Source organism: Gadus macrocephalus, chromosome 7 (genome assembly GCF_031168955.1).
Source record: "Gadus macrocephalus chromosome 7, ASM3116895v1".
Lineage (NCBI taxonomy): Eukaryota > Metazoa > Chordata > Actinopteri > Gadiformes > Gadidae > Gadus > Gadus macrocephalus.
Window position 1 is genome coordinate 21,143,146 of NC_082388.1, and position 14,141 is coordinate 21,157,286.

Genomic DNA, 14,141 nt, shown 5'->3' on the forward strand with positions numbered 1-14,141 from the left:
ACTAAAAAAACAACGTATTTTGACGCATTGCAGGTTTAGCCTTGGCAGGGTTTTTGTACAGTTAACCAGTAGTAGTGTGAATGGGAGAAACTCAACGCGGAAGACACAAGTCAGAGTCAGAGAGGGGTCGGGGGGTGAACACATGGAGTGAATAGCACCACCGCGCAGGCTTGTCAGTGTTGTTTATCCGGTGTGAATGGAGCCATTCGTCGGAACAGGAGAGCGACAACAAAACCGCCGCAACTACCAAAACAACTCCAGGAAGTGGGTTCTCAGGACAGCACTAATTAGAGTTGCCCCCAGGCTTTTATTGAGGGACGCCTGGGCCCAAGAGAATACAAGGGGGGTGGGGGGTCCAATTCCTTAACCACCACAATCAAAACAGGCACACAAACTCAATCCAATCTCAAGATATGCTGCTGCACGGAAAAACTTTGAGGTAAAGTGTGTGGCATTTTCTGTACAGCAGCATAGGAAATGACATCTCGAGGTAAATGGGCGGTTTGCAGAACAGAATGTTTACGAGGGACATTATGCTACCTCCAATCTCCAACCTGATCATCATGCATGGAAGGCAAAGAGCCCCATTACAGTATGTAGGTTTTTTTACATGAACCATTTATTGGGGGAACGCGACCCTGAGATCCACATCTAGAACATAAATATAGGGTGGAAAAATACAGGAACCCAAATTCAGCAAGAATGTCGATAAAATGTTGGCGGCTTTATGCCGCAATGGCAGCACAGAATGCTGTAGACTAGGCACACTGTACTTAACTCTTGAACTTGATCTAATTAGGGATCACGCTGTCTGTTAAATATGAGGAAAGGATCAAATATCCATCCTGTTGAAATGGTGGTAATTCAATGGAAATTTGCTTCTGCGTCAACCTGGAATGAGGAGGGACACTCATAGACAGATTAAGGAAACAGAGTCCTGCTTTACCCAGACAGACATGCATATCAAATGGCAGCCTCTACCCGGCAATACGAATAATAGATCAACCTAGCAACCTGCTGGTCTCCAGAGGGTCTACTTTTGAAATGGCTTTGTAAAGGCCAATCCCCTAGCCGACCCGCGGTGAAAGCAGCGGCGTCCTACCAGGCTTGTTGTGGTCCTGCTGTCGGGGCAGGCCCAGCGATATGGAGCCCACGGAGCTCTTGGTGCCCTCTGGCCCGTAGAGGGCGTGTGAGGGGAGGTACGTGCCGGGAGTCCCCTGGAGGAGCGGGAATAAGAGAGCAGGTCAGCGGCGCACCAGGGCCAGGTCAAGCTGAGGCTGAACAGAGCTGGTGCTCTTAGTGAAACGGTTTCGCTTTGAGGGTCGGACAGGGATTCATGTCGTAGTTAGTATACATGTCCCGGATTGTAATCTATACTGTTAACCTAGTAGGCCTATAACCTAGTAGGCCTATAACCTAGTAGGCCTATAACCTAGTAGGCCTATAACCTAGTAGGCCTATAACCTAGTAGGCCTATAACCTAGTAGGCCTATAACCTAGTAGGCCTATAACCTAGTAGGCCTATAACCTAGTAGGCCTATAACCTAGTAGGCCTATAACCTAGTAGGCCTATAACCTAGTAGGCCTATAACCTAGTAGGCCTCTAACCGTTTCTGTCTCGGTTTTAAAAAAGGCTCTTTACACACAATACACTCTGCTTTGTTTATAAAGTAATAATGACTTTGCTGGAGGATTATGCCGGCGGTTTGATACGGTTGTAGTGGTGTGTGTGCGTCCAACAGAGAGGATCACCCACATCCATTTAAAAGCCGGTTCAAATCAAGTCTAAGGGCGGTTGGTTAAGCTGCTGCGGGGGGAGCTTACCTGGGAGATGGAGCCGCCCTGGATGAAGGAGGGCTTGTCCGTGTGCTTGGAGGTGGGAATGAGGGGCGGCGGAGCTGGAATGTTTGGGGGCCGGCTGTGCCTGAACGACACCCGCACGGCCTCCGGCATGTCCTGGGCCGACTGGCTGGGCGTCGGGTGCAGGACTAGAGCGACACAGGGGGGGGGGGGGGGGGGGGGAAAAGAGAGAGAGAGAGAGAGAGAGAGAGAGAGAGAGAGAGAGAGAGAGAGAGAGAGAGAGAGAGAGAGAGAGAGAGAGAGAGAGAGAGAGAGAGAGAGAGAGAGAGAGAGAGAGAGAGAGAGAGCAATGAAAGAGATGAAAATGCTACCATGGATTACGTAAAGTGAATGCAATTGATTGTATTCAAGTTTGATTCCAGCGTGCACACACACACACACACACACAACCATTAATTAAAACACAAAAATAGCCGCCTTCCCCATTAAACACACACTGACCCAGCGGACAGTATATGGTTCCACAAAGAGCTTGGTAAGGGTTTAAATAGCAACAATAAAATATTAAGTTCCACCATAACGGGCTGTTACAGGCATAGTGGATCTGAGGTCATAAAATGGAGGCTCTGCGCTGGGGACGCAAGCAGACTGTGGGGAGATGGCCAACTAAATGGATTAACAACACACACACACACACACACACACACACACACACACACACACACACACACACACACACACACACACACACACACACACACACACACACACACACACACACACACACACACACACACACACACACACACACACACACAGTGTGTCATGCCCCAGCACTTAACAATATCAAAAATGCAAATGGCCGCCGTGTTATTAAGAGTTCTTCCAGTGGTCGCGGACGTCAGCACTCTGCCAACCCCAAGCGGGGGAAACACAACAAACCACTCTATGACGCGAGCGACACACGAGCGACCCTGCAGCTGGGAGGCATACGGCGGGGGGGTAGGGGCGATGACATTAATATTCATTCTGCCAGCTCATTGTTGACGAAAGCGACTGGAAACTTGGTAGGTCGGTTGAGATGTGCTGAAGCGAGAGGAGTGAAAGGAGGGGAATGACCGGTGACGACTCAAAATAAAAAAGAAAGGCCTTTCCCTCAACACTGAACCACGAGCTATCGTAACGGCCCTGAAGACTGTTCGTTTCACTTCCAAATCAATCTCATCGGATCAAAGACATGCAAATGGTGCAGCCAATGACAGATGCTACGCTGCTATTGAGATATAGTAATGACAATTATACATCGACATTGTTATATCTCAATGACAACCTAGCGTATAAAGGGGCAAAAAGCTGTATAAAACTCAGATGAAACTCTAATCTAAAACAACCATCGCTCAGCGAGCCAATGAAGTGAGGGTCAGGCGGCAGCCAGAAACAGCCCACAGCGTGAGGGAGAAGAAAGGCCCAGTGGCTAGCCAACAGTAGCTCACAAAATGGTGGAAAGGGCCCACTGGTGATGGGAGAGATGGGAGAGAAAAAAAGGGGGGGCAGGCAGCAGGAGTTGGATGAAGAGAGGGAAGGGGGGTGTGCAGGTTACCTGGAGGCACACTGTAGCGGGAGACATTGGGGGCGCTGGGGTCGGACTGGGCAGAGGCCTTGCTCAGCTCTCTGGGGCAGAGCCTGTAGGGGGAGCCAGGCCGGCCTGACTGGGCCTCCTGCTCCAGAGCCAGCTTCATATCAAAAGGCATGAAGGGGTAGGGCTTACCTGCGGGTCACAGGCACACAGGACACAAGGGAGGGAACTATTAGGAGAGGAGGGATTCAACAACAGACCGCCAGGGACCTCGAAGAGCACACCCCCCCGTACCTGGAGGAAGGAGTGTGTGACTTAATACACCCAGGGCCCTTGAACTCCACGGTTCACCGGGCTACTGTGCCAAAGGGCATGGTTGTCATCCATTTGGCAACCATGCAGATGAATCAGTCAGAGGGTTCGCTATAGGCCTTTCCTAGCAAGGTGCTTTGAACATCCCCTTCTACTGGGGTGCACCGGCCTAACAACCATAACTAAAGCCACGTTCAGTACCCCCTGGGAAGGACATGACCCGTCTGCAAAGTGGCACTCAGCGTCCAATCTCACTTATGCATGCAATTTGAAAAAACGACAACGCGAACTGAGTCAGCCAAGTTTCTGTCCCTGCACTTGCAGCATTCAGAGTTCCCCCTCGTTCGACGACCAATCAGACAAACGAATGAGAGGATATAAAAACGGAAAGAATCAATTCTTGGTGAGAATAGTCCGTCATTCACAGACCACAGGAGGCCTTCCTCACACCAAAGAGACCGATGGAGAGGAACAGCCAGACGAGGGCAAAGCAGGGCGTGTGTGTCTGTGTGCGTCTGTATGCGTGTGTCTGTGCGACTGTGTGTCTGCGTGTGTGGGGCATGCGCGTGTGTGTATGTGTGTGTCTGTGTGTGTGTGTCTGCGCGTGTGTGCCTTCCCCGTACCATCTCGCGTGCTGAAGGCGGGGTGGCTGGGGGGCCGGCGGTCGGGCTCCCCCTGGTCCTGCCTCTGCTTGTCCTCCTGGTGGGCGGACTCATGCACCGCCTTGATCTGGTGCTGGAACATAGTGAAGCCACTGACGGGCACGGCCCCGGGCCCGTAGGGACCCTGCACCTGCACGGGGGGGAGAGGGGGGGAAAGAGAGAGGGTGGGGGGGGGGGGGGGGGAGAGAGAGAGAGGGTGGGTGGGGGAAGAGAGAGAGGGGGTGGGGGAAGAGAGAGAGAGGGGAGAGAGAGAGAGGAGAGAGAGAGAGGGAGACAGAGAGAGAGGGAGACAGAGAGAGAGGGAGAGGAGAGAGAGAGGGAGAAGTCAGTTACCCATACACTTGCGTGTAGCGGGAGCCAAGCCCTCGCTCCTACCCTTAAGAGGGCTTTGAGATTGTCGCTGCGATTAAGGACTATGCTAATAAATTGGACCTGACACAACCTCACCAGGAGAGATGCTGGCAGAGAAACGGAATACTCTCAGACTACACTGAATTGGCCAGCCAGGTTTCAAAGTCACACAAAAGGACATGACTTGATGCTTTTGTTTGTATAATGCTAGTCCAGGATTAACAGGACATATGTTAGGATCTAATATGCTGGGCCGCTGTAATAAGTGATCCTTCTATTGAAAGGAAACCATTCAGAAATATGTTCCAGGCGTGTATCACACGTCACAGAAATGTGGAAGAACAGGACCGCATATAACTGAGGAATAACAATGGGCAGCTTACAGCTCAGGTGTGGCGTGAACCTGATACAAAATAAATGAATACCAAATGGTTTGTTGACACAGAAAAGTTCAAAATGTCGACGGGGCGATCCCCTGAACGCATCACTTTGGATCCACTTCCTGTCCCCCATGCCTCTCTAAATAGCTCCACTGCAGCTGTTGGGAGCCGTGCGGTAGGTTGCCATGGTGACCTACCATGGGGGGTATGTTTGCGGCGCGGTGATGCAGCTGCTGGATGTTGAGCTTGGAGGAGACCAGCACGGACCCCGGGGGCCCCAGCATCGAAGGCTTGTCCAAGGTGTACATTCTGTAAAAGAGAGCCATCAGAACACCGCTCGACTACCACCATGAAAATCAAATGAGGCGCCACCCCCCCCCCCCTACCCTGACCCCCAAAAAGCCAAAACACCCACTTCTGCCTCTCGGGCTCCGCCTCCACATCCTCGTCGGCGCTGCAGGTGGCGCTGGAGTCGTTGTCCGAGGGGAGCTCCCTCTGCCGCTCGTCCGGCTGGCCCTTGTCCCCTCGCTCTTTGGCCTCGGGCTCCACCTTCACCTGGACCTCCCCCCCGCCGCCGCCGCCGCTCCTCAGCTCCAGGTCCTGGGGCTCCGTCTTGGGGTGCAGCACGCCGGTGTACGGGGCCGCCCTGGCCCTCTCCTCCGGGGTGCCCCCGTCGCCCTCGGGGCTCTTCTCCTGCTTGACCCTCAGCTCGCCGTAGGGTGTCTCCTGGGTCTTGGAGCTCGGGCCCGCCGCCGCGCCCCCGGCCTGGGCCGCGCCCTGGCTCTGGGCCGCGCCCTGGGCCTGGTCCTGCTCCGAGGGGTGGCTGTTGGCCGCCCCGCCGTCGGCCCTCTTGCCATCGCCAGCCTTGGAGGGGTCGGCCTGCGAGGGCGAGGGAGCGCTCTCGGTGTCCGAGCTGTTGTCCCCGGCTGACGGGAAGGCGGAGGAAGAGTGCATGAGTGAAGGGTTAGGAATCCAGCAAGAAGGATGTTAAGCACCCTGATTATATCGTCCATGCTGGTTCTACCTTGACACGGTTTTAGGGGATAAGATTGATTTGAATCATTGATTAACTCTCCATTTAATTGGTGTACCTAAACTGGATGTTCAATGGGTTTAAATTAAGTTTGGTGATTTAAGCGACATCTTTATCCAAATATTTATTTGATTTATGTAGAAGCCAATAGAATGGGGATGTTGGAGTTTGGACCCAGGACCTTGCGCTGAGTAGACGTGAAGATTAGCTGCTAATCTATATAGACAAATATACCGCTAACATACATGATAGAACACAACCTGTGCTGAAAACTTCCCGTTGGATGTAGGGCTGGGCGATTTTTTCGGTTTAATCGATTAATTTGCATTTTTTCTTTCCTACGGTTTGTGAAATGGCTGAACCGAAAAATCGCGATTTAAAAACAGTTCTAGACTCTTCCGATTTGTTTTGCTGAATAGACTCCGTAGTAGCCTCCTCTCTCACTTTCCAGAACGCGCGCAAAACTCAGCCTACTGCAATCACATTCACCTCGCCCCCGGCAGACTTGGGGGAGAGCCGGGTCGATTGAAACACTTTTCAGTTAAACGTCTTTTGCAAAGATGACGTTATGTATACAAATAATTTGTGATCAACAACTCACATGTGTGTTCTCTTAGTTACAAGCAGTGGTGTAGTCTACGTGATACGCAGGTATACGCCGTATACCCACTAGGAACGCACCAGGATTTGCGTATACCCACTTAAAAATGTGCACGGATACGTATCAATCGTCTTGTGACAGATCTTTCACTTCTGTGTTTATTTTTCGGAAATATCGGTTGGGTATAACTGCAATAAAATACTTTAAGCAGGGGAAGTTATCTCCTACATTCACCATTCATAAAATTCCCGCTGTGCGCTCGCGCTCTGCCCTGTCTCTGTTACGAAGCGCGAAGCTGCCCCTGCATCTCTGCACGTTAGTTGGCGGGCCGAGCCCCTCCTTCTCGCGTGTGTGTGTGTGCGTGCGTGCGTGCGTGCGTGTGTGTGTGTGTGTGTCCAGTCCTCCCATATTAATGTGTAAACCACATAATAAGTAGTCAACAGAAGACAATGTTTTAATCCCACTTTATATCTCTAGGGCTAGGGAATTTAAAAACAGGCATCCTTGGTTAGAGTGGAGGGAAAAAAAGTTATAGGTAAATGTCAGCCAACATACAGTTGGTATACACAATTGAAATTCATAATGTTAATCACTATGCAAATGAGAGTATAGCTAATTCATGGTCATTTTTAAGGTGCAGTAATTTCACACTTTTACACAATTAAATTACTGTATGGTATGTTAGATAACAGTAAGAGCTCAAATTAGAGCAATTGAAAGAGTGAAACCTTAGTCTCCTGTCATCTCCTTCTCATGCACTGGTTAGCCATGGATGTAAACAGTTCATTCAATTATTCTGAGTAGATTTTGTCCTTGTTTAGCATGTGCTATTGCTACTATAGATATACAAAGGACAACTTGTAATTTTTGAGTTCTATTTGTTCATACTGTTATTAAAACTGATAAACCTACTCAGCTTTCCATGATTGTTGATAATCGTTATACTCTTAAATCAGCGGGTTGTAGACCCCTGCGTTGGTGAGTGTGGTGCGACACCCCATAAGCGCCACACACGTACATGGGTTTCAATGGAATTTGTTTAGAGAAATACAGAAAAAAAAAATCGAGGTTTAAATCGAAAATCGTCCTTTAGTTAGAAAAAATCGAGATTTTATTTTTAGGCCAAATCGCCCAGCCCTAGTTGGATGTTGGAAAATTAAACTGTATTCCATGAAAATAAACTACAAATTGTAGTTACGACCACTATAGCCTACAGGTATTAACACATTGTCTCAGCAAGCAGAACCGACGCATTATATACAATCAAATATATAGATCCCAGAGAAGAACGAATGCAGATATATGCTGATGATGAGAACAAAATGGTGTCCAAAACAACAAAACCACAACAAAAAAGCGATCCGGGACGCTCAAACAGATAACCAAGTTTGACCGTGTGTATAACCACTTAGATTCTTTCCAGACAGTGAGTATGCACTGCAGTACCAGTGAGGCGGACTACGGCCGCATTCCAACCAGCAAGCCTTCTTCAAAGTCTTCAAAGCCAGAAGACCGTTACGCAACAAGGGGCCCCTCCGGCGCTTAGGAAGACTTCATAACTTTAGATTTCACCGCACATGATTTTACTTTTTTTACTTTACAGCACAAACGTTTTTTTCACTTCCTTATAAAACTGGAGGAGGATATAAAAAGGCTCCGGTTCTTATTTATTTTAAGAACTCGCCCTTTGGCTCGAGACTTGAGACCATGCATGAGGCGTCATGGTCTTACTGCAGACTCGACCCTAGACCGGGACACGGGGGTCACTGGGGTCGTACAAACACTGCATGCAGGGAGTGTGTGTGCCCGTGTGCGTGCATGTATGCGTGTATGTATGCATTAATGTACTGTATGTATGTGTGCGTGTATGCATTAATGTACTGTATGTATGTGTGCGCGTATGCTTGCATGTATGTATTTTTCTACTGTATGTGTACATGCGTGTGCCCGACTCATATGTGCGTGTGCATGCGTGCATGCAGGCGTGCATGTTTGTTATGGCTGGGCGATTAATCGAATTTCGATTCGTGATTTCAATATTGACCAAAATAATCGTAATTATGTTTTTTTTTTTCATAATCGACCAGCCCTAATGTATGTACTGTAAGTATGCATGTTTGCATGTGCGTGCGCAAGAGTGTGTGTGAGATGTGCAATCGTCCCATCCCCCCTCTGACCATCGCTGTCGTCCTGGTTGTCCTCGTCATCGTCGGCCGACGCCGTGGCCAGGCCTTCGCCTTGGGACATGTCCGCCCTCGCCCGCCGCGTGTCCTGAGGGCAGAGGGAAACACAGCCGTTATCACGAGCCCATCATAGATTACCCATGATGCCTTTGCCCTCATGTTTATGGTAATGCCACAGGTGGCACTCTGGTTGACCGAACAATGGAAGGGAGGGGGGGGGGGTTGGTGTTTGTGGTGGTTGCCGTGGGTAACATACTTGTTTATGCTGCTGGAGTAGGTTGTCGAGGTTGTGTCGCCGCTTGTAGTTGAAGTAGAAGTTCTTGCACTGCGCTTCGCTTTTGGTGCCCACCATTTTGGCTATGGCCGTCCAGTTTCGTCCGTGCTCCACCAAACCTTGAGGTGAGAAGAACCAGAGGACGGGGCGACTTAGGCACAGACTGCCAGCAAACGTTGGGCAATACACTTGTGTGTCGGGTCCCAAGAGGAGCAGATCAGTCAGATCTGCACTCAGTTGGAGGTTGGAGTCGGAACATAGCATTTTAAATTAAACGTGAGTTTGTTTTGGTGGCTAGGGCGAACGTTCAAAACCAAAGCTAGCTGTCAATCCCAGCGCTATCATTTACAGTTTAGAATAGAGCAATTTCATTTGATATAGTCAATAATTGTCGGTTTAACACCAGTGCCGGCATGCGTCCCAACGTAATAGGGCCGTATAACAGAAGTAAGCACAAATATGTTTGTGAGCGCAAATATACGAAAAATACAAACATTGAATAATTTTACAATATTTGGTCTTTATCGTGAAAATGCAGGCATTCAAATAAAGGGACCCCAACTTAGCTAAGAGATTAAAATATGAGGTATTTTCAAGTCGCCATTCAGAGCTCCATAAACACTTTCTACCACAGGAAACGTTGGCCCGAACGATGGGACCTCTCAAGATGCCTACAGGAAAACCATAAGAATCTGAGTTTACAATGAGTTCAGATTGAAAGCGGGCCAAGGAGTCACTTAACACTGAACGACTGCCAGACTACCTCCGATACTAGGGCAACCTCCCACACAACCTCTGCAACCCCGCTGACCCCTTTCCTTCCCCTTCCTGCCTGGCACTGCTTATTAGAGTGGACATGGCTGGCATTTAACCCAGTACCCGCGACATAGGTGAGCTCAAAGCCTAATTAGTGCTCCTGCCAAAGTAGCCAGAGCAATGGGGCATTGTGACTCCCGTCCTGTTTCCCAGTCCCTTCAATAGAACAAAAGTCACCATTCAAACAGGATAGATAAGGCACCACCATGTTGATTATTGTTGGGGCGTTTATCACTGAAAAGGAACTGCCAATGAGTTTGTGTCTACTAGTCAAACTTGTTGTTTGTCCTTCCACCCATCACCGATAAAGTTCATAGAATTGATAGACTCTTAACACACTCCGCCTACTCGTGCGAAGTACACAACCGTAGACAACCTATTAACCGCCTTTTATGGTACGCTGTCCATGGCAAGGTCAGATCGAGTTTGAGTCCCCCGGCTGTGCACTGCTGACGCCAGGTTAAAAGTTGGCACCAAAGACTCAAGGTTTTCTTTTCCGTTTCTTTTTTTCAATGAAGTCAGACTAGACGATTCCCTGGAAATGGCTGTGGGACTGGTGATTTCATAAGGCGTTTACTCTATGGGGAAAGTTCCCTCACTTCTGTGAATGATTTTATTTGAGTTTCATCATGATTTTGGTTCGCAGGTAGCAAATATAACGCACCTCATGGACTGTTGACTGACAGTTGCATAACCAAATAGTAGTAAATAACAAATCTCGTGGGCGGGTGGACTTAATCTAATAAAAGTAAATAATTGGCTGACCTGACAGATCACATGACCCTATCGGTTATGGACTTGATAACACAGGTAAACCAATAGATTCTATGTTCGATAGCTGACATCAAAAATAGCACAATGGAGACATTATCCTCTTTTCAAAAGGCCCTTGTCCCGGGACAATCAGATAAGGCTCACATATCCCAAACTACATCTCATTAAATCGATCTTTATCCTTGATCTGTCTAAAACAAAGATCACCTGTCAAAAACGAAGAATAAACCCCAAACACCAAATTACTAAAAGTTTGTAAATGTCAGTGAAGCTCAGTTCATCTGTCAAAAGCTTGCTGTGCAGTAATACCTAATTTATCTCCCACATTGCATACAGTTACCAAGACAGAACCTCTTATGAATAGTGTCAAACATTCACAACAGTGGTCAGAGAGAATCATTTTGAACTCACAACCCCACTGACTTTGATAAATGTTTCAGTTTCTCATTCACACAGAGGGGAGACATTTCCCGGATTCAGTTCTGCCATTCCAGGAACAAAACCATAAAAATCAATCGCCTCCCTTCAATAAGTGGAAGAGCAAAATCATCCCAAAGTTTGAGCCGTGAGTCGTCCTAATCAATCCTCATTTGTCTCGCTGCATACGCTAACCTTTCCCGTGTCCAGTTGCACCTCATGGGGACCTTAATCAGCGCGGCTCTCACTAGGGGTCAACGAGGGCTTGGACGCCTCCCCTCCAGAGCCAGGGAGGCAGCTTGCCAAGGGAAATTTGCAGGAGCGTGTCCCCGCCAGCCAGGAAAAGGTTCAGCGAGGAGGAGAGAACATCCAAGGAAATGCCTCCAGCGAGTGATGACTTTTTTTTTTTTTTGACCGCCCAACAAGACTGTGCGATTGTAAATAATAGATCTTTAGAGGCGGTCATGCTCTTCTGCAACACGGCGGGCCACAACAGAGCGCTTGAGAAGAACATAGACGCTAAACAAATCAACCCTAAGTCTCCCCTCTGATGTGGTTGCCTGAATCGCATGTATCCAACAGTCAGGAACCAGCTGATTTAAGTACATTGTATAAGAGAGGGACTGCGTGTGTGTGCGTGTGTGGGAGGGGGAGAAGGGACATGACAAAAAGCCAGACGATCGGAAGAGAAGGAAAAAAAGGGAAAAGGAGACGGAAAGTCCAACACTTACCTTTTTTGGCGACCTCCATCTCCTCCTCGGTCCAGCGAGAAGTTTCTCCAGTTTCAACGGTGCCAGCTAAATCACAGACAGACGAGAGAGCGCACCATCAGTACTCACAGGGGAAAGAGAGTGAGAGAGCAGTAGAGAGAAAGGGGGCCAGAGAGAGAGTAAGAGAGCGAGAGAGGGAGGGAGCTAGCACCAATCTGCTCTTCGGTCGTCTCGTTCTCATGGCCACTAATCTATTAATCTGTTTACATTCAGGGGCTGCCGAGACCTGCGCCCTTGCTCGCTCACATGGTCTCTCTCTCTCTCTCTCTCTCTCTCTCTCTCTCTCTCTCTCTCTCTCTCTCTCTCTCTCTCTCTCTCTCTCTCTCTCTCTCTCTCTCTCTCTCTCTCTCTCTCTCTCTCTCTCTCTCTCTCTCTCTCTCTCTCTCTCTCTCTCTCTCTCTCTCTCTCTCTCTCATCCACAGTCTGTGGGAGGGCTCTGGTCAGCTGATCTAGCGCCAGACAGTGGAGGACGGAAAAGCACCGCCCTCTTTGGGAAATGGCCTTGGATGGAGACAAGCAGACAGATAGAACTGCTGGCCCGCCGACCCACTACCCCCAACACCCTGCTGTAACACTGCCCTACCACACACACACACACACACACACACACACACACACACACACACACACACACACACACACACACACACACACACACACACACACACACACACACACACACACACACACACACTCAAACACAGGCAGGCAGGCATGCACACACACATATGCATTGCGCACACCATGCCTCTATCCGCTTGCATGAGCTTGGCTCCAATGACCCTAGCCTCAGCAAAACTCAGGGAGTAGATTAGCATAGTAGTGAGCGTGTCTGGTGGGGTTTGGGGGTTGTGTTGGAGATGGCCCACTCCCTGCCATGGAACCCATTGAGATTATGCAAACATTATGACGAATGTAGCCTCCCGCGCACCCATGACATTTAGGTGGGACTTCAACACCCTCCTCCCATGGTGAAAGCTGAGCAGATCCATTCCGGGGGTTATTTTGACTGCTCCTACCCAGGCTCCCCTTGCCAGAAGTGTCCGGGCGAGTCAAATAAATGTTTGACGGACCAACCCCCCCCCCCCCCCCCCCCCCCCCCCGACCGTAGCAGAAGTCACATGTTCCGGTAATCCTACACGCCACGTCCAGCCATGGCGAGGGCTAATTATTTCCAAGCGGACCTTTGAAGTGATACTGGTGCTGCAGACCGCTTCTAAACTTACTATGAGGCACGTCACCCTACAATGAGTCAACCCCGGGTCCACACAACAACAACAACAACAACAACAACAACAGAAAGTAAAAACAGCTCCCGTCTGGTTAGTAAGCAGGCTTGTGTTTCGGGCACCGACCCAACATGGCCGGGCAGACAGAGCACAGCTCCTGCTTGTCCTCTGCACACACACACACCTAGAATTGCAGCAGCCGGTGCGATTTCCCCCCCCCCCCCCCACACACACACACACACACACACACACACACCAGTCTCCAAGGCAGATTGCAAGTGACATGCCCCTAGGTAAGTGGCTGATGGCACCAGAAGGGGCTTCCAGGAGGTCAGGGATAAGGGGGCTTGGCTGAACACACAGGGTTTAGTTAATCAGGGTGCCCGGGGTCTTGTGTAAATCCACCAGCTGTCCTAACCGGTCACCCCCCCCCCCCCCCCACATCCATGCGGACAGCAGAACGATTCAGAGAAACGAACCACACCATTGCAAGAGTGACAACTTCAAACTCAGTGTACCCGAAGTGTACCAGCGTCTCCGGCAAAACCAGAGCAATTACACAGGGGGGGGGGGGGGGGGGGTGGGGGGGGGGGGGTAAGGGGGAGAGCTGACTGGCACTCACGGACACGTGAAAAGGCTCACGTACACGAGGGAGAACCCCGATAACAGCTTCGGCTTGAAGAGGGGAAGGCGAGACAAGACATGCATCACAGCAACATATTGGACAGTGCCACAAATCCCAGCTGAGAAAAGACTGAATCTAATATAGAATGTCCACCCAGTGACACACTGGCCTCCTTGCATTTAAAACGCTACAGTCAGCGTGTACAGCCGTTACACACACACACACACACACACACACACACACACACACACACACACACACACACACACACACACACACACACACACACACACACACACACACACACAGGCCCAGGCCCAGGCCCAGGCCCAGGCCAG

General features: G+C 49.7%; 1 protein-coding gene across 1 annotated transcript in view; it reads right to left on the bottom strand.

The window, feature by feature from the left end:
• The window catches only part of ncor1 (nuclear receptor corepressor 1), a 49,218-nt gene that overhangs the window by 16,851 nt on the left and 18,226 nt on the right, over window positions 1-14,141 (bottom strand). Inside the window, exons 15-23 of the mRNA XM_060056491.1 lie at window positions 11,911-12,004; window positions 9,155-9,291; window positions 8,893-8,986; window positions 5,497-6,007; window positions 5,279-5,390; window positions 4,312-4,480; window positions 3,401-3,568; window positions 1,825-1,988; window positions 1,103-1,217 (exon numbers count right to left, since the gene is read on the bottom strand). Coding sequence (XP_059912474.1) covers window positions 1,103-1,217; window positions 1,825-1,988; window positions 3,401-3,568; window positions 4,312-4,480; window positions 5,279-5,390; window positions 5,497-6,007; window positions 8,893-8,986; window positions 9,155-9,291; window positions 11,911-12,004 — 1,564 coding nt within the window. The remainder of the gene's footprint in view (window positions 1-1,102; window positions 1,218-1,824; window positions 1,989-3,400; window positions 3,569-4,311; window positions 4,481-5,278; window positions 5,391-5,496; window positions 6,008-8,892; window positions 8,987-9,154; window positions 9,292-11,910; window positions 12,005-14,141) is intronic.